The sequence below is a fragment of the Neophocaena asiaeorientalis genome, unplaced genomic scaffold (assembly GCF_003031525.2).
Source record: "Neophocaena asiaeorientalis asiaeorientalis breed wild unplaced genomic scaffold, Neophocaena_asiaeorientalis_V1.1 scaffold67, whole genome shotgun sequence".
NCBI classification, from domain to species: domain Eukaryota; kingdom Metazoa; phylum Chordata; class Mammalia; order Artiodactyla; family Phocoenidae; genus Neophocaena; species Neophocaena asiaeorientalis.
This window is the reverse complement of record NW_020173731.1, coordinates 175,531-199,685: the sequence shown is the minus strand read 5'-3', so window position 1 is coordinate 199,685 and position 24,155 is coordinate 175,531. Positions and strand designations below refer to the sequence as shown.

At 39.3% G+C, this 24,155-nt stretch overlaps 1 protein-coding gene across 2 annotated transcripts in view; it reads left to right on the top strand.

The window, feature by feature from the left end:
* The window catches only part of NIBAN1 (niban apoptosis regulator 1), a 161,735-nt gene that overhangs the window by 51,652 nt on the left and 85,928 nt on the right, over positions 1–24,155 (top strand). For both annotated transcript variants that reach the window (XM_024751033.1, XM_024751032.1), the window contains exons 2-3: positions 14,513–14,643; positions 18,729–18,860. In XM_024751033.1, coding sequence (XP_024606801.1) covers positions 14,513–14,643; positions 18,729–18,860 — 263 coding nt within the window. The remainder of the gene's footprint in view (positions 1–14,512; positions 14,644–18,728; positions 18,861–24,155) is intronic.

The following is a 24,155-nucleotide window of genomic DNA, read 5'->3' as shown; positions in this document are numbered from 1 at the left end:
TCCTGCCTTTTCTTTCTTCTTCCTTTTTTTTTTTTTTTGTCATACAACAGCAGAAATTTATTCTCTTACAGTTCTGAAGGCTAGAAGTCCGAAGTCAAGGTGTCAATAGAGCTCTGATCTTTGAGGGCTCTGGGGAAGAATCCTTCCTTGCCTTTTTGTAGCTTCTGGTGGCTGCTGGCAATCCTTGATGCTCTTTTTATTTTACATCTTTATTGGAGTATAATTGCGTTATAATGGTGTGTTAGTTTCTGCTGTATAACAAAGTGAATCAGCTATATGTATACATATGTCCCCTTATCCCCTCTCTCTTGAGCCTCCCTCCCACCCTCCCTATCCCACGCCTCTAGGTGGTCACAAAGCACCGAACTGATCTCCCTGCGCTATGTGGCTGCTTCCCACTAGCTATTTTACATTTGGTAGAGTATAGATGTCAGTGCTACTCTCTCACTTTGTCCCAGCTTACCCTCCCCCCCAACCCCCATGTCCTCAAGTCCATCCTCTATGTCTGCATCTTTGTCCCTGCCCTGCCACTAGGTTCATCAGAACTCTTTGTTTTAGATTGCACATATATGTCTTAGCATACGGCATTTGTTTTGCTCTAGCTGTAGTGTTTTGTTTAAAATTTTTCTGAGGTAAGTATGGTGTAATGGTAAAATTTATTTAGATGGATAGTGGGAATATATGTTACTCACTTTATTGTTCATTATGTTGAAATGGTTCATAATTGAAATATACACATATACAAAACCCTTGCTATTAGTGGTCTGTGATTCAACATACCTCATCTCTTGTCTCAGATAAAGTAGAATATAGAGAGGAGATGAGAGAAACTTTGTTAAAGACATTTCGAATATCCTACAGATGATGGGGTTGGTCCATAGTAAGTTTTAACCTTGATTTGCTGCAAAACAGATTCTTAATCAGCAGATAAGAAAATCTACCTAATTAGTGTATTTCCCAGGGAGTTTTATGGCATTAGCCAATAGAGACTGCAGCTTTAATCGAGACAGTGATACCACTTAATTGCAACACCTGGATGAGATTAAGGGGTACTCAGATAAGGTCAGCTTGTTCCCCCTGTGCCCAGAGCTTTGCTGGGTCTCTGCCTTCTTGCTAGCGACCTCTGCCAACTGGATGAAGCTGAGCCAAATGCTTTTACTGTCCTTCATAAATCACTTAATGGAATGTTTTAAATACAGATTCCATGTGTTTCAGAGAGTATTCTGAAACACACTGGCTTGCAGATTCTACTGAAAAATTTAGAGCTCATTACATTGAAGCCCTAGACATTTTCATTACTTTTAACTTGTTGACCCAACAATTTAATATACATTTAATGAAATAAATTGAGACTTTTGTGAGGATTCAATAATGTACTTCAATTGATTATATCTGTATTAGGGTGAGAAAGAGAGAGAGACAGGAGAGATGTTTTAAATAAGGAATCGACTCACACAATTCTGGAGACTAATGAGTCCCAAGATCTGAGAGCAGCAAAGTGGACACCCAGAAGAGCTGATGTTGTAGCTCCGGTTTGAAAGCTGGCAGCCTAGAGATCCAGGAGGAGCTGTTTCAGTCTAAGTCCAGGGGCCAGCAAAGACAAATGTCCCAGCTCAAAAGTCAGGCAGGAGGAAATTCCCTCTTAACGCAGCCTTTTTGTTCTATTTAGGCCTTTAACTGATTGGATAAGGTCTAGCTGTAGTGTTTTGTCCACACTGGGGAGGACAATATTCATTACTCAGTTTACCTATTCAGATACTAACCTCATCCAGAAACACCCTCAAAGACACCCTCCTGAATAATGTTTGAGCATATGTCTGGGCATCTCATGGCCCACTAAAGTGGACACATAAGATTAAACATAACAACATCTTCCTACCTAAATTTAAGATCATTTCACAAGGCTTCTTGACAATGTGGTTTTTATTACGAAAGAGTACTTACATTCCTCCATTAATAAAAAGGGAATGCTTGAATTCCTCCATAAAAATCAGTTAGTCTTAGTAGAGAGAAAAACTTTGTTAAAAACACTGACAGTGATCTTTAAAAATTTTCATAAATGTTCTATTACTAACTAGTTTTGTGACCATGGGCCAATTAATTTCTTGTTCTGAAAATAGGAGAAGGTTGGAAATGACCTTTATGATCCCATCCAGCTCTAGAAGTCTGTAATCTTTGGTCTTTTCATCAATATATGGAAGTTGGAATGTGACTGACATTGGCATGTCTGTGCTACTGTCCAGATGGACTCAAGTTGCTTTTGTACGGCTATTGTGGAAGGTAGTCTCAGTTATTTACAGTTCTACTTCATATTTAACCCCCTTGGTACATATAATGCTAGTTTAGAGTAAGTGAATTACCTGTGAGGCTTGGACTCCAAGCAGAGCTAATCGTATGAGGTCCTAGCACATTTATTAAGCGCCATGCGAATTCACTTTATGGAAGAGCAATTCCCACAGTAAAAATGTGTGACTTTAAATAACCTGGTACTATTTAGATAGTACTGTTGGGGTTTTTGGTGGGGTTTTTCTGTTTCTGTTTTTAGAGCATCACATACAATAGCTTTTAGTTAATTTTTCACTAGCGTACATTACTCAAGAATTTTTAAATTTAGTGATTAACTGATATACTGGCTGGCAGTCATTAGGTTGTCAAAAAAAGCAAAATTGAAGGTGTTTGAGTTATCATCAAGAAAATTGTATTCAGAGGACTCAGTGCCTGACTGAATCAAGTGGACAGGGGTCAGAACCATTTTGGCAGTTCTGAAATTTGTGTGAGGATAAGTTAGATCATGCTAAAATAATTTTCCCTAATGAGTACTTTATCTACCTTGTAAATGGTTTCAGAAAGTTAGCTGGCCTACAGAAATGTTGACTAGTTCATGAAGTTTTCCTGGACTTTCCCAAACCTAGCAATGCCACCTTTCATTTTATAGCAAAGTCCACTCCTTCTTATTGTTACCTGTCTCCCCAGACTAACAAAGCACAAGCGTATCTGGGTCCCAAACATAGTTTTCTTGAATTATTTCTTTTTTTTTTTTTTTTTGCATTAATAGAAAAAACTCTTTTTTTTTTTTTTTTTTTTTTTTTTGCGGTACGTGGGCCTCTCACTGTTGTGGCCTCTCCCGTTGCGGAGCACAGGCTCCGGACGCGCAGGCTCAGCAGCCATGGCTCATGGGCCCAGCCGCTCCGCGGCATGTGGCATCTTCCCGGACCGGGGCACAAACCCGTGTCCCCTGCATCGGCAGGCAGACTCTCAACCACTGAGCCACCAGGGAAGCCCAATAGCATAAATTCTTGAAGAGAAGAAGTAAAAACTGTAACAGAAAGCATTTCAGACAAACATACTTCTGTGCAGAAAGAAGAAAAGTGGAATAAAATAAGAAAAAAGAAAGGGCATAGTTAGGAAAATAAAAGAGAATCTGAAGGAGACACCAGAGAACCTATTATGTTGGAAGGGGAATCACTTAGTAACATTCCTAAGCTTGTTGCTTCATTTAAGTATGGCCTGACTTCTATTAATGTGCATGTTGTATTCATTTGCATGGCTGCAATCTCAAAGCAAAGATTATCTTCAGGATTTTGGAATAATCTGAGAGCCTCTGATAAAATATGTGCAAAAACTTTAATAACATAATTAGACTCAAAAAGAGCAAAGGGGATCTCATTTTTTCAGTTTCTGCATTTCAGTTTTATATTTTCTTCAAAACCAAAAAAGATTGTTTAATGGGAAAAATATTAGTATTCTTCCTAAATTCATAGTTCTTGTGATGCTTTCTGAAAAAGTAGCTGTATCAGATTGGTTTAATTTTCTTTTTCACACTCTTCCCTCTCCTTTTTTTTAAAAATAAAAAAAGACAGCCAATCAGCAACTTCCTTAGGGGAAATTAGACAATTTAGAGAAGTAGCAAAATAAACATGATTTATTCTCATCAAATGTGTCATGAGGAAATTGGAGGCATGCTGTGAAGTAATGGCAAAATAATCTTGAAAATTTCCAAGCACTTTTCCCAAATGAAATGGAAGAAAATTTAAAGTTAGCTTCCATCTAATTATGGCTAAAGAAAAATGTGTGCATAAAAGTACAGGCATATGTATTTTTCTAACACTGCAGTTGGTTTCTTCCCCTAAAAAAGAGGAAACCAGACTTAAGGTCCTACAAGTTCTAAAAATCTGTTCTCTTGAATAGCTGACCACAGTAGGATTTTTATTTTTCCTTAGAGTCAACGTAGTGAGGATTGTAATATAATATGGTAGTGTGTTTTTCCCCCCATAGATAGCTCCTCCCATTTCTCTTATATTAACCTGTCAAAGTATTGTTCTACTAAATATGTAGTGCAGATGGGAACCTTAATTCATTTCAGTGGCTGTGATCATTTGTAGAAAACACCGTTTTTGCTTCTGCCTCACCAACTGGAGCTGGTGCCTGGCCCCTTACGTAGCATCTGTAAGTACATGTGGACTCCCTGAATGCCTTAATGGGCTAAGCTTTGTGGCTATATTAAAGATAATGCGCCTGCTTTTAGAATAGGGATTGGAAAAAAATGAGGGTCTCTAACAGTCCAAGGGCAAGTACACTCAGAGTTTAGGCTTTCTATGAGTGTAAGTTTTGGAAACAAGGAAACTGTTTTATTGTTTGTTCCTAAGTATATCTGCTTTCTATCCAGATGCTTTCTGAGTCCGGGGAGGGTCCTGGCATGACTCTGATATATTAAATAGAAGCTCTTGGGAGTATAAGTGTGTGCTTCTCTTCTGTGGATTAATATCTGAAGTAAATCACAGAGAACTTTAGTTGGTTTATATGTCTCATTTTTAACTCAAAGTGGAGTTGCTGCCAGCTAGGATACAGGGACCTGCTGGCATCAGTGCTGCCCATGAAGAATTTTTGTAGTAGAGTCTGTTAAGAAAACCTGTCACTCAAGCACCAATAATAAATGTGCTTTAAAAAATAAAACATCATTTAGTTCAATTATGGAGAATCCAATTTATCCCCATTCTCTAAGGCATTTACTAGAAGAAAGAGGGAGCCCTTGGGCAGTCTTTTGTGTAATTAGATTCTTGCACCTTTGTATTGTGAATTGGGATTTCTAATATCTCCACCCTAAGGTGCAAAGTGATGGTGCTTAGAAACCTGAAACTAAAGCTGATGTTATAACTCATCAGGACTTTTAAACTTTTATAATCTGAGAAACTCTGGGGAAAATAAACAATAGTGGATATTATTATACTTTTATAAATATTAAAAATATTTTATTTTCAGAGCTACTTCTGTCATTCTCCCAAATTAATCTTCACCTGAAACCTAGAAAGGTTTTAAGATATTGTGCCAGGATGGACCTTGAGTCTGTCATACAGAGTGAAGTAAGTCAGAAAGAGAAAAACAAGTACCGTATGCTAACACATATATATGGAATCTAAAAAAAAGTGGTTCTGATGAACCTAGGGGCAGGACAGGAATAAAGATGCAGATGTAGAGAATGGACTTGAGGACACGGGGAGGGGGAAGGTTAAGCTGGGACGAAGTGAGAGAGTGGCATGGACATGTATACACTACCAAATGTAAAATAGATAGCTAGTGGGAAGCAGTCACATAGCACAGGGAGATCAGCTCGGTGCTTTGTGACCACCTAGAGGGGTGGGATAGGGAAGGTGGGAGGGAGACGCAAAAGGGAGGAGATATGGGGACATATATATATGTATAACTGATTCACTTTGTTATAAAGCAGAAATTAACACAACATCGTAAAGCAATTATATTCCAATTAAGATGTTAAAAAAAAAAAGGATAGTGTGCCAAAGGCCTAGTTAACCCTCTTCTCATGTGTTAATTTGCCTCAGTTTTCAGGAAACAGCCACTTTGTTAAAAGGAACCTATTTTTTTTTAATTTCTGTATTTTTCTCCTTCATAGTAACAATAGAAACGTAACATCTGAAAAATTTAACTTTTTGTTTTTTGTAGTATCATAGGAAAAACCAAAGGTGAAGTGTGAAGTAAATAAAACTGGATACAAAATGTAATAATCTCAACTATTTAAAAAATAATTGAAAAAAGATAAGGATATATAGCAAAAATAGTGCTTGGATTTTTTATATCTTGCTGTACTTATGAGCTACATTTCTAAAAGTGATTGAAACAGCATAGAATCTGAATATTTTGGAGAAGATTTTTTAATATACCATAATTGTTTTGACCCTGGGAATAATGAAGGAACTAGGAATAATCCACTAGAAACAGTATCTTTCAAGGAAGAAAACTATTGATAAAGTGTAGAATTGAGGGCTTCCCTGGTGGTGCAGTGGTTGAGAGTCCGCCTGCCGATGCAGGGGACATGGGTTCGTGCCCCAGTCCGGGAAGATCCCACATGCCGCAGAGCGGCTGGGCCCGTGAACCATGGCCGCTGAGCCTGCGCGTCCGGAGCCTGTGCTCCGCAACGGGAGAGGCCGCAGCGGGAGAGGCCACAGCGGTGAGAGGCCCGCGTACAGCAAAAAAAAAAAAAAAAAGTGTAGAATTGAGATAAGTTACTGAAGGACTGGAATATTGACAAACAACCTTCTAGAATGAGAAAATATACAAATCTGTCAGGTTCTTCAGACTTTATATAAGTTTTACCTAGGCCCTTACATATTTCCCATGTCTACAAACTGGTCAAGAAAAACAAATAAACCAAGAAAAGCTTTTGTTTGTAAATAATTCCCCACCTATAATTTCAGGGACAAAATTCATCTAAAAGCTTAAACGGAGTTAACCTGTGAGAGTCAGATATGTTTTTTAAACAAAAGAATTGTGCTGTGAGAGTGCATAGTTTTAATAATGAATAGTCAAGCTGAGAACTGGACCTTTCTCCTTTCTTGGGGCACTAGCATGGGTTTCATGATTGTAATGCACTGTACTTTGCTTTACTCTTAAATATTTACTTAGCCATTCTCTCATTCATTCAACAAATATTTGCTGAGTACATAAATACACTATACCCCTGGAGCAGAGATAAGCTATATTTAAACAGCTGTAGCAAAAGTGGTGCAGTTTTGGGAGAATACGAAAGAAGGTGAGTGTTTCCAGCTGGGGAGAGCCCAAAAGTCTTCTTCTTGGGTTGGGATTGCCACCTGAACTTTAAAGGAGGGAGAAATCATGGCCATGTACAGGGGACGAAGAGGGTTAGTCTGAGTAGAGAGGTGAGAAATAAAAGATAGTGGGAGCCAGATCACAGGGCCTTTGGTGTCAGGCTAAGTGGTTACTTCTCTAGGCAGTGGGGAACGTTGAAGGTTTTTACAAAGGAATTAATGTGATCTTGCAACAACATGTCAAATGAAACTTGTCAGGCCGGGATGCAGAGGATTATGGTTCTACGACTATGAGGTATGTCTCTTAAGGCTTTCAAAAGAGTTTCCTGGGAGCATTAATGGCAAGACTTGGTTCTGAAGGCCAGTTCCCCAGTCTAACATCTGGGCCTTGATAATTCGTGTCAGCTTTCTCTTGAGTGGAACCATGGTGGCCAGATAGGATTCAGCCTTTCCTGTTCTGCTCCATCAACTCTGGACTCGCTCTGGCCACTTCCTAGAATCTGCCTTTGCAACACAGACCAAGCTTTGTCTTTCTCCCATAATCCTCCAGGATTTATGTATCAGCAGTGGCACTGCCCCCTCCCACTCTGGCTTTGACTTTTTTGTTCCTCTTTTAGAACTGAGAGCTAGAAAGGTTTTTCTGGTTTGTTTGCTATGTTTTGTTTTGCATAGTTGCTCCACTGTGTTTCTGAGGTAGGGCAGATTAAGAGACTTTTACAGTGTTGTGTCAAGGTGATAAAAGACTTGATTGAAGGCATGGGGGTTGGGATGGGGAAAAGAAGATGGATTCAAGAAATATTGTAGAAGTGACAATACCTGATGACTGAATATGGGAGCAAGGGAAAAGGAATCAAATAATTGTGCTGAGTTTTGGAGTCTGTATGAATTCAAATGGTTTTAAGAGGTCCAGAAGATACTTTTCTTATTTTTACAGAGTTGAACTGAAGCTAAGTGTTGCGGACAGACCTATCATGGAGGCTTCTTTTAACATTAGTGATGATCACCCTGAAGGGTGTTGAGAGCAGCCTGGTCAAGTAAATGGTAGCAGCACCACACCCAGCATAGTATGCTTCAGTAATTGAGTAGGATTAGAAGAAATATGCCTGTGCCAAAAATGCTTGGGTAAGAAAATGCAGAAGAAGCCCTTTGTGGCTCTAGTCTTTATATTATTGAGTAACTTCCTTTTAGAGAAAGACCTGGCACTGTGTTTTACAGACAATTTAGGAAAGGGAATATTATACTAAATAGTGGCAATTCAATACTCAAGCATCTTGGAAACTGTGGAAACAAGCTGGTTTAAGCTGAAGTTATTTTGTGTGGTGCCTGTGGGATGATCTACTTATTTGAATGCTGTCATGGTGGAATATTAAATAATAGTAATAATAGTCAAAATTTGAGTAACTAAAGTGTCTGACACTGCTATAGGTACTTTTTAACCTGTAGAATATCCCATTGAATCTTCACAAAACGCTATGAAAATGGGTGTCTTATAATCCCCATTTTACAGGTGACAAAATTAAGGCTCACACATTTTTCACAGAGCTAGAACAGATAATCCTAAAATCCATATGAAACCATAAAAGACCTGGAATCACCAAAGCAATCCTGAAAAAAAAGAACAAAGCAGGAGGCATAACCCTCCCAAACTTCAGACAATACTACAAAGCTGCAGTAATCAAAACAGCATGGTACTGGCACAAAAACCGACGTATAGATCAATGGGACAGTATAGAGAGCCCAGAAATAAACCCACACACCTATGGTTAATTATTCTTTGACAAAGGAGGCAAGAATATACAATGGAGAAAAGACCATCTCCTCAGCAAGTGGTGTTGGGAAAATTGGGCAGCCACATTTAAATCAGTGAAGTTAGAACACACCCTCTCCTCACTATAAACAAATATAAACTCAAAATGACTTAGAGACTTAAACATAAGACATGACACCATAAAACTCCTAGAAGAGAACATAGACAAAACATTCCCTGACATAAATAGTACCAATGTTTTCTTAGGTCAGTCTCCAAAGGCAATAGAAATAAAAACAAAAATAAACAAATGGGACGTAATCAAACTTACAAGCTTTTGCACAGCAAAGGAAACCGTAAACAAAACAAAAAGACAACCTACAGAATGGGAGAAAATATTAGCAAATGATGCAACTGACAAGGGATTAATTTCCAAAATATACAAACAGCTCATACAACTCAACAACAAAAAAACGAAGCAACCCTATCCAAAAATGGGCAGAAGATCTAAATAGACATTTCTCCAAAGAAGACATACAGATGGCCAATAGGCACATGAAAAGATGCTCAACACCACTAATTATTAGAGAAATGCAATCAAAACTACAATGAGGTATCACTTCACACCAGTCAGAATGGCCATCATCAAAAAGTCTACAATTAACAAATGCTGGAGAGGGTGTGGAGAAAAGGGGACCCTCTACACTGTTGGTGGGAATGTAAGTTGGTGCAGCCACTGTGGAAAACAGTGTGGAGGCTCCTCAGAAAACTAACAATGGAATTACCATATGATCCAGCAATCCCACTCCTGGGCATATGTCTGGACAAAACTATAATTCAGAAAGATGCATGCACCCTTATGTTCATAGCAGCACTATTCACAATAGCCAAGACATGGAAACAACCTAAATGTCCATTGACAGATGAATGGATAAAGAAGATGTGGTACATATAGACAGTGGAATATTACTCCACCATAAAAAAGAATGAAATAATGCTATTTGCAGCAACAGCAACATGGATGCAACTAGAGATTATCATACTAAGTGAGATAAGTCAGACGGAGAAAGACAAATACCGCAGATATCACTTACAGGTGGAATCTAAAATATGGCACAAATGAACTTATCTGTGAAACAGAAAGAGAATCACAGACATAGAGAACAGACTGATGGTTACCAAGGGGGAGGGGATTAGGGGAGGGATGGAGTGGGAGGTTGGGGTTAGCAGATGTAGGCTTTTATATGTGGAATGATAAAGCAGCAAGTTCCTACTGTATGGCACAGAGAACTATGTTCAGTCTCTTATGATAAACCATAATGGAAAATATAAAAAAAAGAATGTATATATATGTATAACTGAATCACTTTGCTGTACAGCAGTAATTAACACAACACTATAAATCAACTACACTTCAGTATAAAAAAATTGAGGCTCGGAGAGAGGAGCTCAATGTAACACAGCTACTAACTCGCTTTTCACTTTGACTCATTAAGGCTAATGTTTGATTTAGTTGGTTTTAAGTCAGGTTGCACTGAGGGCCTCTTACGTGCTGGTAAGCATTCCTAAAACATCTGTGAAAATGTAGGTTATGTTTGTCTTGAGCTTGCAGTGAGTAGGACAGCTGCTCTGTATGCAGCAGGGCAGGATGGCCCCAGTTAAAGAGTTACAATAGACAACTTGCTTTTGGCTACTCCTTGATTCCTCAGTTTAGTTTAAGGACCTTCCCTGGGTGGTTGGCTTGGGTGTTTCATCATCAATTTAATTACTAGGGATTACCAAAAACTTTCTATGTGCCAAATGCAGTGCTCAGCACTTTTATTTTACTGTGTTGTTTCATGTAATTAAGACAGCACTATGAGGGCTCCCCTGGTGGCTTAGTGGTTGAGAGTCTGTCTGCCGATGCAGGGGACACGGGTTCGTGCCACAGTCCGGGAAGATCCCACATGCCGCGGAACGGCTGGGCCTGTGAGCCATGGCCGCTGAGCCTGCGCATACGGTCGGAGCCTGTGCTTTGCAACGAGAGAGGCCACAACAGTGAGAGGCCCGCGTACTGCAAAAAAAAAAAAAAAAAAAGACACCACTATGAGATTGCTACTCTTTTTTTCTAATTGAAGTATAGTTGATTCACAATACTGTGTTAGTTTTAGGTGTACAGCAAAGTGATTCAATATTTTTGCAGATTATATTCCATTATAGGTTATTATAAGATAATGGGTATAGTTCCCTCTTCTGCACAGTATATCCTTATTGCTTATCTATTGTATATATAGTAGTTTGTATCTGTTATTACCATACCCCTAATTTGTCCTTCCCCCTTCCCTCTCCCCTTTGGTAACCACAAGTTTGTTTTCTATATCTGTGAGTCTTTCTGTTTTGCATATACATTCATTTGTATTACTTTTTAGATTCCACATATAAGTGATATCATACAGTATTTGTCAGCCTGACATTTCACTAAGAATAATACTCTCCATTTCTAGCCATGTTGCTGCTAATGGCAGTATTTCTTTCTTTTTTATGATTGAATAATATAACATCTTAATCCATGAGATTGCTACTCTTGTTGGCTTCATTTTGTACGAGGGAAAGTAACTGGTGTGAAGTCCCACTACTAGTAAGTAGCAGAGATGGGACTCTTTAGAGTCAGCCCATGTCTGTCTGACTCCAGAGTCCGTCCTCCTAACTACAGTGGTATTTTGCCCCAACACCAGGCTTTTCTCAAATTGTCAAGATCCCTACACTGGGCATTCCTTTATTTGGGTTTAGATTAGCTTGATCTAAAATCTAGATACATTTTGGGAATTGCTTTAGGTTCTTTTCCTCTTAGAACTTGTGATGTTGTTAGCTGTTTTATTTACATTTTGAACCAGTCTTTAGGTTAATTCCCTTAGGAAGCTGTAATCTCTTTTTTATAAACGCTCCCTGGTGGATGCTGTGCTGATAGTATATGCAGATATTCAAATCACAGAAACATTTTTCTCATACATTGGGAGGGGGTGGTGGCATTGTAGCATCTCAGTAGAAGCAGGGCATCCTTGAGGGGGCTTGGTGATGTGGCAGGATGTCAGGTTTCAAGGCTTTGTAGAGCTCATCCTAAAATGACATCTACCTCCTTTTATTTAAATCCAATTGCTTGCAAGAGTGCAAAAATTAATCAGAAATTAACTGGCTGCTCTCCTGCTAGACTAAATAGTGGTTACTTGGATCTTAAGGGCAAATTTTGTTAATCATTTATATGTTTCAGTGAGGTGAGACACTTCTCATTGTGGGGATTCTCAAAGATGTCCCATGCCTATACAAGAAAATTATAAACAAGTATATAGAATTTTATTCCTTATGCACTGTATAAAAGCTAAAAAAAATAACCAATTAGACACATAAAGCCTGAGTATATTAAAGTATTATGCAAATACTGATTAATAGTAATACCATAAACTCACAAAGCAAGCAAAAGTATACCTGATTCAAATTATAGGAACTTTTATTTGCATTTCTACAGAACCTATTATTAGTGGGTATCAAAGCACCTTACAAGTAATAATTATTAAAGCTCATAAATGCAACCAGAAAATGTCATTTTATTGAGGGAATAAGCAAGAATTCCCCTTTACCTCATATGTATTATGAGATCTAAATGCCTAAACTAAAGAAGGATCTTCCTTATAGAGAGAGTATTTATACACTGTGGGTGTTTGGGGCAATGATTCCATAGGCATAGAAGTTGGCAGCTATGGATTCAAGTTTCTCATATTGAGTGTCTTGATCTATGTGGTTAGAACCCTTCACTTATTTTTGAAATTTTACATGTGTAATAGCTCTAAACAGCTATAAATAAATATAAGTATAAAATATAACATACAGGGCTTTCCTGGTGGCGCAGTGGTTGAGAGTCCGCCTGCCGAACGCAGGTTTGTGCCCCAGTCTGGGAAGATCCCACGTGCCACGGAGCGGCTGGGCTCGTGAGCCATGGCTGCAGAGCCTGCGTGTCCGGAGCTTGTGCTCGGCAATGGGAGAGGCCACAACAGTGAGAGGCCCGCGTACCGCGAAAAAAAAAAAACCGTACAGAGCTATAAGTAGCTATGTCCTTATATTTTAATATTTCTCTGTTGACTATAATATCAAATTTGAAAACAAAAATTATGCCAAGTTCACATGAGAGTATTTTAAAATATTTTGGAATGTTATATCAGGTTTATTTTTTCTCAAACTAATATCTTATTCCAAGGACTAACAGCTTGTAAGCACAGTCAGTGTGACCTGTATTTATTTGTATAGTCTGTGGCAAGTCCTTGAAATATTGTGCGAATTTCTCATCTGCTTCAGAATGCCCCTTTGCCCTTTCTCCCCTATTTCTCCTTCTCCTTTCCTGCCTTTGCAATTTCCTTACTTTCTAAAGTTAAGCATAGGTTGGAAAAGCTCAAGAGTATTCCAGTGCCTGACTCTCCCTCTCCCTCCATCTCAAGTCCTCAAGCTCCTCCCACATGATTATTCCTCAGATTTATTTTCTTCTGGTGCTAAGAGGTCATATTGTAGTTGCTGGTCACAGTTGTGAGGCAGCTGTACTTGCATGGTTATATTTCACTGTCACGTAGATTCCAAGAAAAGTGTGGACTAGTGAGTGAGCATCTTCCTTTACAGTTAGGATGCTGGAGCCTAGAGAGAATGAGTGACAACTGAGGTCAGACAGCTTGTTCACTTCTCTGTCTTCTAGAATTGGGACCAGAATTTAGGTCTTGAGACTCTTAATCCAAAGTTTTTACCTCTACCCCATGGTAGTTATATCATTCTCTGAATCATAAAAAATTTTAGGGACTTCCCTGGTGGTGCAGTGGTTAAGAATCCGCCTGCCATTGCAGGGGACACAGGTTTGAGCCCTGGTCCAGGAAGATCCCACATGCTGTGGAGCAACTAAGCCTGTGCGCCACAACTACTTAGCCTGTGCTCTAGAGCTCACAAGCCACAACTACTGAGCCCTCGTGCCACAACTACTGAGGCTTGCGCACCTAGACCCCATGCTCCGCAACAATGGAAGCCACTGCAATGAGAAGCCCACGCACCGCAACGAAGAGTAGCTCCAGCTTGCCACAACTAGAGAAAGCCCGCATGCAGCAACAAGACCCAACCCAGTCAAAAAATATATAAATAAATAAAATAAAACAAAAAAATTTTTAAACCAGAAACGTAGGAGCAGAACTAGAAGAAACAGTTTGTTGATTTTATCCAGGGCTGTGGATCAGCAGGACTAGAAGTGGAGCCTTAGGATCTGAAGACAAACGGAGTGATGTGTGTGCAGAGTTGAAATGGTGAACCCTGGGATTTTTGTTATATTGCTGTGTAGGAGAAGTTGAATGACTGGAGGTAGAAGATAATGAAGAGCAAGTTGAAGTGGAGAACAGGGTGAGGTAGAATGGTGGTTGTAGAAGAACTAGGAGGATGGTTGAGTTTATGGTCATGGCAATGGGTTGTTAATGTAAAATGAAGAAAGTTGGTTACTGAATAGATGGTCCTTAAGGACCTCCAAGTCTCTCAGGACGATGCCAGAGGGGGAGGAAGTCATGGCAGCAGGTATCAAAGTCCTCAGGGCATGTGGGCTAATAACGAATCCCTAGGAAGCAGAGGTGTTGGGGAGCCTAGAGGGGTATATATAGAATTATGGAGACAGATGCTACATTTGTAGATTCTAATTTTCATATTTTTCCAGGGAAAACTGAGGCTGCTATCAAAAACTTCAGTCCCTACTACAGTCGCCAGTACTCTGTGGCTTTCTGCAATTATGTACGCAGTGAAGTAGAACAGCAAAGAGATTTAACATCACAATTTTTGAAGACCAAGGTAACCCATGGAATTTGGTTTCCATATTTCTCCCACTGAATAATGGTTTATAATTCATAATATTTCTGAAATAAACAATAATTTGAATGACAGTTTAAAAAATCTGTTCTCCAGTCATTTCATGCTCAAAAAACTATTTGCCCGGAAGTTAGAACATATGATTTCTTGTTGATGGTGTAATCCACATAAAAAGAAAACTAACATGATTTCAGTTTTACTATGTTTTTCCCACATGGATGCTTTGACGTCAGAAATCTGACTTGCTGCGGTGAAGTACAGTTAAACAAAAAAGTCATAATTTCAGTGCCTCATACTATGGGTGTTTTTATTTTGGTCATTGATCAAATGTGATTTTATCTTCTAAACCTTATTCTAACTTATTCTCTGTCCTTTGCTCCATTATAATAATTATCCACAACCTAAAAAAATATTTATTGACACTATGTGCCAGGCCCTAGTCTAAGAACTTGAGAACAAGACAAATTCTCTGCTTTCCTGTTAATATTCAAATAGAAGACAGACAATAAACAAATAAACAAATGAACATCAGGTAATAAGAAATGCTACAAAGTAAAATAAAGCAGGAGTCTTATTTCAGAGAAGGTGGTCAGTGAAGCCTTCTGTGGAGATGACATCTGAGCAGAAACTAGAGTGGAATAAGAGAATAGGCTGTGTGAATATCTGTGGGAAGAGTGTTCCAGGCACATGGAATAGAAGTGCAAAGACCTTGCAGCAGTCAGAAGCATAGCAGGAAGGCTAGTGTGCTGAAAGCCATATAAGCAAGGGAGGAGAGCTGAAAAAGGAATGCAGAGTGACAAATAGGGACCAGATCATGTAGGCCCATAGACCACAATAAAGGTTTTTAAGTGTGATGGGAAGTTATCGGAGGGTATTGAATACAGAGTGACTTATAATTTTAAGTGATCTTTCTGGCCTTTCTATAGAGAATAGACTATGGGGAGGGACATGAGAAGAAACTGGAAACTGGCAAGGAAGACACTGTAGCAGTCCAAGAGAAGGATGATGGCCAATTGGACTAGGGTGGTAATGGAAACAGTTGTGAGAAGAGTCCAAGTCAGAGCTGACAGAACTTGTTGATGGGTTGGGTATGAGATAATAGAAGAAGAGAGAAATCAGTGATGACTTGGCTTTTAGCTTGAGCAAATAAGCAGATGGACTTGTGTTTTACTCAGAAGAGTCAGAGGTGGATGGGAATCATTTCACTTTTGGCCACATTATGTTTAAGATACTTATTTCACATACACCCATGGACATACTGACTAGGTAGTTGAATGCTCTGATTTGGAGCTCAGTGGAGAGGTTGAGGCTAGGGAATAGAAGTTTGGGAGTTCTTAGCTCATAACTGGTATTAAAGTTGTGGGACATAATCAAGGGAAAGTATAAACAGAAAAGGAGAGCTTCCGTGACCAAGTCCTGGCCCCTCCAACATTTGGAGATCAGAAAAAGGAGAAAGATTCAGCAAGATGGACTGACAGAAAAATAGCCTGTGGAGTAGGAAAAAAAAAAATCAGGAAAGTGCAATGTGCCAGAGTCAAGTAAAGAAGGGGTTTCAAGAAAGAGGGAGTGATAAGTAGGTCAGGTATTGCTGAAAGTTGACCAATAGATGCAGCAGCGTGGCTTTGTAGGGATAACTAATTGTCAGCCCCATAAAACAGTGACTGACAAAATTTTGGGAGTTTGATAAAAATGCAACCTCTGGTCTGTACCCCCAGAGATTCTGATATAGTATCAGTATAGTACAGTATATAGTATATAAGTCTAGGGTGAGGCTGCATTTTTTTGGATAAATATTGTACGACTCCTGTTACATGAATTTCCCAGAGTAGTCAAATTCATATAGACAAAAAGTAGCATAGTAGTAACAAGGGAGAGTGGAGGTGAGGGAAATAGAGAGTTATTATTTAATTGGCACAGAATTTCAGTTTGTGGTGATAAAAAGGTCTGGAGATAGATAGTGGTGATGGTCGCACAACAGTGTGAATATAATTAATGCCACTGAACTGTACACTTAAAAATGGTTAAAACGGTAAACTTTGTGCCATGTGTATTTATTTTACCACAATAAAAAATAGCATAAGGAAAAAAAGAATACAATACTTAGGGATAAACTTAACCATGTAGATGAAAGAATTGTACACTGAAAACAAAATGTTGCTGCAAGAAATTAAACAACACATAAATAAATGGAAAAGCATCCCGTGTTCATGTGTATTTTACCACAATAAAAAATACTCAGTATAATGAAGGACTTAAATCAATAAGATTAAACCGATCAGGATACAGTAATATATGGTATGGTAAAAAGACAACACCAAAATCTCACTGGCTTAAAAACTGTAGTTTGTTTTTCCCTCATATTACATGCCCTACGTGTCCACTGCGTAGATTGCAGAGGGCTGCTCTGCTCCACAGGGTCCTCGCTCAGGGACACAGTTTGACCAAGTCTCCACTGTCTGGATGGTTGGTGAGGCGGCATTTTTAACAAGCGTATCAGTTGATCTAAGTGGCCCAGGTTTGGGCTTCCCTGGTGGTGCAGTGGTTAAGAATCCGCCTGCCAACGCAGGGGACATGGGTTCGAGCCCTGGTCCGGGAAGATCCCACATGCCGCGGAGCAACTAAGCCCGTGCGCCACAACTACTGAGCCTGTGCTCTAGAGCCCGTCAGCCACAACTACAGAAGCCCGCATGCCACAACTACTGACGCCTGTGCACCTAGAGCCCGTGCCCCGCAGTGAGAAGCCTGCACACTGCAACGAAGAGTAGTCCCCGCTTGCCCCTGCTGCTCGCCGCAACTAGAGAAAGGCTGTGCGCAGCAATGAAGACCCAATGTAGCCATAAATAAATAAATAAATATAAATAAATAAAAGAAAAAAAGTGGCCCAGGTTTAAGAAATGCTGTACCTAAGAACTATAAAGTTCAGCTTATATATGGTTGCAGTCTCATTTTAAGAGGAGAGTGAGGTCCTCTTTTACGTGTTAATGAGTCCATATAGGGGAGTGCCTCGTTATCTGCCTCAACATTAAGCCTTGGAATTTATAAGGCTATTTATTTCAACCCTTAGCAGATTCTTAAAAAGATTAGCGTATCACTCTTCTCTGTATGGTTCATGTAAATTTTGCTTGAAAGGGGAGGCATGAGTTTCTAAAGGAACTATGGTTTTTTTTTTGATGGAAATATAGTTGGTTCACAATATTGTGTTAAAGGCACTGTAGTGTTTGAATAACATCAATGTAAAGTCAGTGACATGTGAAAGACAGGAGGCCCATTTCTATATTTTGAGATAATACATGAGGTAGGATGGGAATTACCCCTTACACGGTTAGCCCAACAGAAGACCTAACTAGGTATCTAACAGAGACTTCCCTACAGCACAAGTAATAGAAGAGAGAAATCAGTGATGACTTGGCTTTTAGCCGGGGTTATGAACGAGAAATCTCTAGACCTTTAAGTGGAAGAGGTAGAATGAAGGTTTGCTGGCTTGCCTGCTTGTTCTTTAATTAGAGAGTAAACAGAGTCTCCTTGAAGAGCACAAAGGTGGGTTAAGTGTTTTTAGCCTTGGTTCCCAGACCTTTGGATCTGGGGAAACCACTGAACACTGACTCTTGAGGCAGCCCCTGAAGGTTGACAAAGAGGGGAACAGCCTGTTAACTCCCCTGTTTTAATTAACCCTGAGGTATATTTAGGGTGTTGGGATAGATGTCCACAACTTACAGTTAACTGCCTCACTCCCTCTCTTCCACAGAGTTTACCAAGGATTTATTAAGTGCCACAGGTATGCAAGGCATAACCTTGCTACTATAATCCCTTCTAGCATATGCTTCTGTTCTTGTAGGATAATGAAGGGAATGCAAATCACAAAAATATCAATAAGACAAATATTTGCGTTTGGTCAGGAGAAGTAGGAAAGGGAAATGTGGAGGGAGGTGCGGGGAAGCAACAATTTCCCCAGGATCTCAGCACAAGATAGTTTCTGAAAATATTCCTTGAAATACTGTGAAAGACTTAGTGGTAGCATGATATGCTATCTTTTGTTGTGACAGTTAATTGCATTCATCTTCTTTAAGCCACCATTGGAGCCTGGAACTGTTTTGTATGAAGCAGAGCTATCACAGTTTGCTGAGGACATAAAGAAATGGAAGGAGAGATATGTTGTGGTTAAAAATGACTTTGCTGTGGAAAGCTATGAGAACAAAGAGGTAAGACATTTCCTTGTTACCACTGATTCTTGCAATTTTCTTAAATGTTGGCTGGGTTGACTGACAAGCCCTCTCCTTTGAGACTGACTTATTCAGTGAGCACTAACAGATTCAGGTATTCATTTCAGTCAACAGATATTTATTGTGGGTTATAGTAGGTTCTAGGCATATCACTGTAGATTAGACAGGTGCTTGCAGTCTAGTGGGCAACGTAGACTTTGAACAAGTAATTGCAAGTGAGTGTAAAGATAGAAGGTTATACTGAGTGGCCAGTGCGGGAGCCTTTCCTATGATCACTGGGCCTCGAGGCCTGTCTTAGTCACCTCCCTGATATCTCTCTCTCTCTGCTCTGTGTCTCCATGTCTTCCCACTCTTAAGCCTCCTCTGTGGCAGAGGAATTATTTATTAAGATTGTGACTGGATTTGCATGGGTTCCTAAAAATTCAGAACTTTCCACTTTATTTCACTTCTACGTATGAATTTTTTTCACTAGCTTTTTCCTGGTTATCTCATTTTTTCCCTTGTCTGTAAAATGTGGAGAGATGAGATAGCATATGTACAGTGCCTGAGAGGACCTTAGTTTTTATTGGTTCCCATTTCTTTCCCCATCAAGGGAGGTAATGTGGTGTAAATGAAAGAACATTGGGCAGAGAATTTGGAAAACTAAAGTTGAGGTCAGGCCTCCATTAAACTAGAGTGTGAGGCTGAATGATCCCACTGATTCCTTCCAGATCTCATACTGTACACATATGCAGTCTACATAGATTCTCAAGCTCCCTTTGAAATGAATAGTTACTATTTATGGGTTAAAGTTAGTAACATATTTAAAACTCTGCACTCTTCACTCTAAGTTCAAAACTAGTCAGGACATCCTCTGCAGATACTCTGAGTAATTACCCCTGATGCTAAACCTTTAGGAAGAGGCTTCAGGCTGACAGATAATGTGTCTCCTTCCAATTTTTGATGGAAAATAGAAATAAAATATAATACAAACTTATTATACCACCTACCAGGCAGTACTCGAGTGCTTTCTTGGGTAGTCTTATTCTTTTCAACGTTTGTTAAGCCAGTGTCTTCTCTGCTTTATCTATTTTAGGATTTTAGTCAACACTTGATTTGCTCTCTGAAGCAAATGATCAGTACAGTACAAATAATGATAATAATAGCAAATCACTTTAGATTTCGCACGGCCCGTTATACTGTCCTCTCAGGGAAGCTTGAGAAGAGGCAGTATAGCCTAATGGTCAATATTATGCACTTTGAATCACACCGTTACCAGTTACCAGATATGTGTCCTTGCATAAGTTATAAATCTCCTTGGGCCTCAGTTTTCTCATCTGTAAAATGGTGAGCATGATTCCTTCATCACAATGTTGTTGTGAGGATTAAAGACATGAATGCATTGAACCCCTTAGCATATGGCCAAGTGCTGGCAGAGTCCAATGTAGAGCAGTTGTCAGCATGACAACTAACTAATGTGGAGGAAACACTCATAGAACTCACTCTTGTATTTATTAAGGTTTTTACCACATTCGGCACTAACGGAAGTTTCATTTTAAATCAAATTTTGGTGTTTTTTCTCCCCTTTTCATTTTTTTACGCTTGCTCCCTCAACTTGAAATTTATGGACTATATTGTTTTCTTTACTTTGCTCATCATTTTCAGGTGAACTTGTTCCGATTGTTAAGATATAGTCACTGAGTTTGGTAATAACCAATTTTTTTTTAAACTTGGAAGAAAAATGCCCATGCAGTGTGCCATAATTCCTTAAAGTTTTAACGATATCCTGCTTTTTAATTACAGAAGGTTTTTCAAAAAAATTATACCTAAGAGTTATACATTAAGTATCTATCTATAAACTGCCTATTCTTTTATTGAGAATCCAGTTTGCGCTGGAAATTGAGGAGGAAAATAACGAGCATTCTCATGCTCACTTCCTACTTCCTATACACTCGCGCTGGGGCTGGACAAACCCAGGTACGAATCCTGGATTTGTCACCTACTCACCACTGGGTCATTGGCAAGTTATTTAATCTCTCTGAGCTTCATTTTTCTCGTTTATAAAATGGAGATAATGTCTAATTCACAATGCTGGGGTTTTTTTTTGTTTTTTTGTTTTTGCGGTACGCGGGCCTCTCACTGTTGTGGCCTCTTCCGCTGCGGAGCACAGGCTCCGGACGCGCAGGCTCAGCGGCCATGGCTCACGGGCCTAGCCGCTCCGCGTCATGTGGGATCTTCCCGGGCCGGGGCACGAACCCGTGTCCCCTGCATCGGCAGGTGGACTCTCAACCACTGCGCCACCAGGGAAGCCCCACAATGCTGTTTTGAGGATTAAATAATATAATGTTTATTAAAGCCTAGATTAGGCCTGTTTTCAGAGATAACACAATGCACATTTGAGGCCAGTCTGAATCAACCTGTTCCTAGACTTTCTCAAAATCACACAATTTTGGATTCTTCTCTCTTCTGCTCTGGGTCCTGATGTGCTTGGGCACTTGATTAGCAGTTCTTACAAGAATGAACACAACCTTCTTAGGTATACAAGAGTTTGTTTCGTATGGGTTTCTTCAGTCACTATCTTATTGATGCAGAATGAGTCTTGCTACTTGCAGAATGTGCATTTACTCTGATTTTATGGCCCTGATCAACGTTATTTTAGTTATTCGCGAGTACACTACAGAGTTTGGGTCCCACAGTTTCGTGGTTTCAGTTCTCAACTTGCTTTTAGCTTGTTAGTCTCAAAATTTTCCCTTGACTTATGCCCTCCCATCAGATGCACATACTTACATTTAATCTTATCTGCATGTCCATGTGAGTATATCTGTTTAACCAACTGCTTCACTGCTTTAGCGATGCTCTGCACCCCTTTCACATTTCTCAAACAGCAGAGCTTTTTGTGTGCTGGCCGGAATTTGTTCTGATGTCATGTCATGGTATTACACTTCCATCCCAGATCATTTTACTGCAAAACCGTCTCACGCCTGAGGGCAAAGTGGTGGTATATTTTATCATGGTTACATTTTTATGTTTCTGGTAAAAATCCTTGGCAACCATAATTGAAGTTACATGCCCCACGGTCTCATCTGTCATTAGTCTCCAAGCATTTTGTGTGGTAAATGTCTGCGTGCATCATGATCCTTTTGGTTTTTAGAACGATTCAGGCGCTAGCATCTGAAATGACAAGTGTGGTGCAGGATTTCTGAAGTTACTGAGATTATGTTTCACCCCCTTTGAGAAACATATCTACAGTGAATCTCCCCGAGATTAGGGACTCTGACTTACCATCTTGTGACCGTCATACAAAAGTATTAAAGTACTACCCACAAGTAGCAAGGACGCAAAACATTTTTTTCACCCTTGGGGCCAGGAGGGGCTGTGACCCACATCAGGTCAAGTAAAGCTCTACCCTGACTGAAGTGATTGGTCTAGTCTAGAGCTGGTCACATGATCACAGCCAAAAAAAAAAAAAAAAGCTACATTAATCAAAACAGTGTGATATTGGCACAAAAACAGATATATGGATCAATGGAATAGAATAGAGAGCCCAGAAATAAACCCACACACCTGTAGTCAATTAATCTTCGACAAAGGAGGCAAAAATATACAATGGAGAAAAGTTATTCTCTTCAGCAAGTGGTGTTGGGGAAATTGGACAGCTGCATTTAAATCAATGAAGTTAGAACACACCCTCACACCATACATAAAAATAAACTCAAAATGGCTTAAAGACTTAATTATAAGACTTAACACCATAAAACTCCTAGAAGAGAAAATAGGCAAAACATTCTCTGACATAGATCATACCAATGTTTTCTTAGGTCAGTCTCCCAAGGCAATAGAAACAAAAGCAAAAATAAACAAGTGGGACTGAATCAAATTTACAAGCTTTTGCACAGCAAAGGAAACCATAAGCAAAACGAAAAAACAACCTGTAGAGTGGGAGAAAATATTTGCAAATGATGCAACTGACAAGGGATTAATTTCCAAAATATACAAACAGCTCATATAGCTCAATATCAAAAAAAAAGAAGAAAAACCCAATCAAAATATGGGCAAAATATCTAAATAGACATTTCTCCAAAGAAGACATGCAGGTGGCCAAAAGGCACATGAAAAGATGCTCAGCATTGCTGATTATTAGAGAAATGCAAATCAAATCTACAATGAGGTATCACCTCACACCAGTCAGAATGGCCATCATCAAAATGTCTATAAATTATAAATGCTGGAGAGGGTGTGGAGAAAAGGGAGCCCTCTTGCGCTGTTGGTGGGAATGTAAATTGGTGCAGCCACTATGGAGAACAGTATGGGGGTTCCTTACAAAACTAAAAATAAAGTTACCATATGATCCAGCAATCCCACTCCTGGGCACATATCCAGAGAATCTCTAATTTGAAAAGATACATGCATCCCAGTGTTCATAGCAGCACTATTTAAATAGCCAGGACACGAAAGCGCCCTAAATGTCCATGACAGATGAATGGATAAAGAAGATGTGGTGTATATATACAATGGAATATTACTCAGCCATAAAAAAGAATGAGGTAATGCCATTTGCAGCAACATGGATGGACCTAGAGATTATCATACTCAGTGAAGTAAGTTAAAGAAAAATAAATATACAGTATCACTTATATGAGGAATCTAAAAAAAATGATACAAGTGAACATATTTACAAAACAGAAATAGACTCACAGACATAGAAAACAAACTTATGGTTACCAAAGGGGGAAAGGGGAAGGGACGGATAAATTAGGAGTTTGAGATTAACAGATACACACTACTATACATAAAATAGATAATCAACGAGGACCTACTGTATAGCATAGGGAACTGTATTCAGTATCTTATAATAACCTATGATGGAAAAGAATCTGAAAAAGAATATATATATATATATATATATGTATATATATATATATATACATATATATGTAACTGAATCACTTTGCTATACATCTGAAACTAGCACAACATTGTAAATCAACTATACTTCAATAAAAAAAAATTTTCTTAAGATTAAAAAAAAGAAAAAGGGGCTGGGATTGGTGGCTCCTGACTTGAAATCTCCACAGCACAGGTCCGGTTTCAGGCACATTTGGATCCACAGCTCCAGTGGTATCAGAACTCAGTTTGTTCTTTCTTCCATCTCAGATCTTTGCCTTCATTCAGCCTGACTTCCCTAACAGGCCACAATCTCCACTGTCAGGCTCCTTCACAGTCCTCCACAGTAACAAGATGGTGGTGGTGTCCTGTCCTCATCTCCTCGCAGAGCTGAGGCTTTCCTGTCAGCCC